This window comes from Echinops telfairi, unplaced genomic scaffold, assembly GCF_000313985.2.
Source record: "Echinops telfairi isolate 266 unplaced genomic scaffold, ASM31398v2 ScPeMD7_7409;HRSCAF=8447, whole genome shotgun sequence".
NCBI lineage: Eukaryota > Metazoa > Chordata > Mammalia > Afrosoricida > Tenrecidae > Echinops > Echinops telfairi.
In genome coordinates this window covers 418,112-422,078 of record NW_022111309.1, presented here as the reverse complement: position 1 = coordinate 422,078, position 3,967 = coordinate 418,112, and the positions used below count along the sequence as shown (strand labels likewise).

At 56.2% G+C, this 3,967-nt stretch overlaps 1 protein-coding gene across 1 annotated transcript in view; it reads right to left on the bottom strand.

Annotated features, from left to right (window-relative positions):
- The window catches only part of ADAMTS17 (ADAM metallopeptidase with thrombospondin type 1 motif 17), a 432,408-nt gene extending 429,058 nt beyond the window's left edge, over positions 1-3,350 (bottom strand). Inside the window, exons 1-2 of the mRNA XM_045296468.1 lie at positions 3,266-3,350; positions 2,542-2,912 (exon numbers count right to left, since the gene is read on the bottom strand). Coding sequence (XP_045152403.1) covers positions 2,542-2,912; positions 3,266-3,350 — 456 coding nt within the window. The remainder of the gene's footprint in view (positions 1-2,541; positions 2,913-3,265) is intronic.
- Between the last annotated feature and the right edge of the window lie 617 nt (positions 3,351-3,967).

Genomic DNA, 3,967 nt, shown 5'->3' with positions numbered 1-3,967 from the left:
CCTCACCCACGGTCTCACACTCTCTCCTCAAACACAATTTCACAGTCTCTCCTCACCCACAGTCTCACATTGTCTCTCCTCACCCACAGTCTCACACTGTCTCTCCTCAAACACAATTTCACAGTTTCTCCTCACCCACAGTCTCACACTGTCTCTCCTCAAACACAATTTCACAGTTTCTCCTCACCCACAGTCTCCTCACCCAGTCTCACACTGTCTCTCCTCACCCACAGCCTCACACTGTCTCTCCTCACCTACAGTCTCACACTGTCTCTCCTCACCTACAGCCTCACACTGTCTCTCCTCACCTACAGCCTCACACTGTCTCTCCTCACCTACAGCCTCACACTGTCTCTCCTCACCTACAGTCTCACACTGTCTCTCCTCACCTACAGTCTCACACTGTCTTTCACCCACAGTCTCACACTGTCTCTCCTCACCTACAGTCTCACACTGTCTCTCCTCACCTACAGTCTCACACTGTCTCTCCTCACTCACAGTCTCACTGTCTCTCCTCACTCACAGCCCCAATGACACACCATGCCCCCATGAGTCGGTATAAGTTTTCCTGCTGAACCAAAAGCAGCCAATCCCAGCCAAGCAAAAGTAGATCGTGGCTTAATCAGGACTCAGAAAATTCCTGGAACGGGAACTTTTAAAGACTAATCCTTATGGTGCCCGGCTATCAAAAGAGGAGACGAGCCAGTCAGGGTGCAGTGTAGCAACGAGGAAACATACAACTTTCCTCTAGTTCTTAAATGCTTCCACCACTATCATGACCCCAATTCTACCTTACACATCTGGCTAGACCAGAGGATGTACACTGGTACAGATAGGAACTGGAAACACAGGGAATCCAGGACAGATAAAGCCCTCAGGACCAATATTGCAAGTAGCCATACCAGGAGGGTAAGGGAAAGGTGAGGAGAAAAAGGGAGAATTGATCATAATGATCTACCTATAACCCCCTCCCTGGGGGATGGACAACAGAAAAGTGGGTGAAGGGAGACATCGGTCAGTGTAAGACATGAGAAAATAACAATTTATAATTATCAAGGGATCATATGGGAAGGTGGGGGAGGGAGGGGGGGAAATGAGGAGCTGATACCAAGGTCTCAAGTACAAAGAAAATGTTTTGAGGATGATGGCAACAAACATACAAATGTGCTTGACACAATGGATGAATGTATGGATTGTGATAAGATGATCTAATAAAATGATTTATTTTTTAAAAAAAGACTAATCCAAAAAAAAAAAAAAGACTAATCCTTAAAAACTCACCCCAGCATTTACCCACATGCTTTGATGCCGATTCTAGGTGTACATTGTGCGTTTAAGATCCTGAAAATTGTTATTGATGGTAGAACAAATGAAGGTGAAGGTGGTGAGAGGGGTGTAGTTTCTTGTGCCTGGAAAGGACAGACACACACAAAATATTAGAGACTGTCTCCCTGAAGGCAGTGTTGATTGGAGACAGGGAAACCCTGCATGTTTCATGGTCTGACAAACACCAAGCTTTACGGACAGTGCCGTCTACCAGCCATATGTGCTCTGTGAAGCGAGGGTGGAGATCATAGGAAGGATTTGGCTGGCACCAGGACCGCCAAATGATGGAATGTTAGCCAGCCCCAGGTGAGGAGCGTCTGCTCCACCACCTGTAACCAAAAAACCATCCGCCTACTGACCGCGCCCTCTGCGGATTTCAGAGGGTAACTGTTGATGAGAGTAAAAAGCCCAGTCTTTCCCGTGGGGATGCTGGTGGTTTCCAACTGCCAACTATCTATGGAGATCACAGGCCGATTCATAATCACTACATTTCCAGGGCTCGTGGCCGTACCCCCAGCACCCTGAACGCAAGGAGTTGTGTCGGGAGGGCGCTACTATGGCAAGGACGAATCTAAAGACAAGGGTCTCATTGGCAGTGTAAGCAGAGCCTTCCCGTGGCCTGCCTGGGAATGCAGGCACCCTTTAATTCAAGACCTCCTGCTTCAACAAGAGTGGGGTCTGGGGAGTCTCCAAACGTTCTCCCCAGGTAAGACTGTAAAGGCCAGAAAGCATAGGTGGGAGGCACACACAGTAGGCATTTCTACAGTACACACAAAGGGCCTCACAGAGGCTGACTACACCTGGACGAAGAGTACCTCTTAATTTCGGGTGTAGGTTTCCTTCGGAGAGATCAGAACTCCCCCAAAGGAGCTGTGGCATCCAACTCTGCCTTCCCAGCCCTCCCCACCTCCCCATCCCCACTCCTACCCACCCTCTCACCCCACCTCGCCCCCACCCCCACCCCTTTACTCCCCAGCCTCGGGCCCTTCCCAAAGCAAGGCTCGGTACAAGAGAGGGGGAGGGGGTAGGAGGACGCATTTTAGAAGATCTGATGCTTCCCTTCCTGCCCTGCCTCACATTGTGCTCAGGACCCCAGCCAGGATTGCGAGGGGGGAGGGGGGGGTGGAGTGTTGGGCGGGGGTGTAGAGAAGTGGAAGGGTTTAAGACTAAACTTCTCACGAACACGCCCCCCGCCCCCAGGGAGCCAGACAGTACCAGGCCACCGGCGTCACCACAGGCGCTGAGGGAGGCGATGGAGCCAGGATGGCCGAGCACGTGGCCCGAGTAAAAGCACCGCTCGGCGGGCCGGCCCTGGGGTCGGGCAGCCCCGGCCTCCTCCACCTGGAAGCCCCCGGACAGGAAGCGCAGGTCGCGGCGCAGTTGCAGGTACAAGTCGCGCCCGAAGGCTGGCAGGTGCAGCAGCAGGGCACGCTCTCCCGGCTGTGTCGGCGGGGACGTGGGGGCGGCGCGGGCTCGTCGCCTTCGCGGGGACCCCGGCGCGCTGGGCAGGGGCGGCAGGGGCACTTGGTCGGGGCGCACCCGCCGGGGGCGCACCACCTCCACGTCGGTCAGCGCATCGCCGCCAGCTGCGGGGAGAGAGGAGACGTGTCAGCGCCCGCCCTCGGGACACGCCGGTCCAGCCGGGACCAGCGACCCTGCCCGCACTGGCTTCCCGCCGCGCCAGCTCCCCTCGGGCGGACGCCAGCGCTCCCGTGCCGCCGAGCCAGCACGGCGCCGGCACCGCGCCGCACAGCGGCCGAGCCCGTGGAACGGATGGCAGCTCAGCGGTCCCGAGCCCGGCGACCGGGTCCCCGCCCGCCGGCGCCTCCTCCCCTGCCGCGGCCCAGCGTGCCTTCCCCGGGAGGGGGCGCGGGACACCGCGGTCAACACTAGGAAGGTGGCCTGGCCAGACAAGGCCAACGGCAGTGGACACGCTCACCTGAGCCCGGGTCCGGTCCCCAAACCAGCAGTAGGAGCAATAGCAGCGGCAGGACAAGAGGAGACAACAGGGCGCCGTCACACATGACGGTCCTGCTGGCGGTGGAGCCCCGCGGACAGTCCAGGCCGAGGAGGAGCGGAAGAAGGCGGCAGCGGCAGGCCGAGCGGAGCCCGCAACCCTTTGGAAAAAGTAATCAGCGCTGCAGACAAACCCAACGTGGTAAACCTCAAGCTCCGCCTTCCGCCACAAAGGAAGTAGATGATTGGACAAAACCTCCTCCCCGCCCCACCTCTCCCTCTCCTATTGGCTAATATGGGTCAAAATCAGAATACGTCGTTAGGTTGTAAGCACTTTCTTACACGTGGTTTCTGGGCAGTGGCGGGAAGGGGCCACCAGGTGGCGCGAAAGAGCTGATAAGAACCGCAGGAACCTTGGGGAGCGTCAGAGGACAGAGGACGCCTTGGGAAGTTTTGAATTGTTCAGCTGCATTTTAGTAGCGGTGGCGGTGGCGGTGTGGTGTAGTGGTTATATGTTGGTCTGCGATCGCGCATGGTCGGCAGTTCAAAATCACCGTGGGGAGAAAGACTTGGCTTTCTACTCCTGCAAACAGTTACAGTCTCAGAAAACCACAGGGGGTCACAGTGAGTGAGTGAGTGAGTGAGTGAGTGAGTGAGTGAGTGAGTGAGTGAGTGAGTGAGTGAG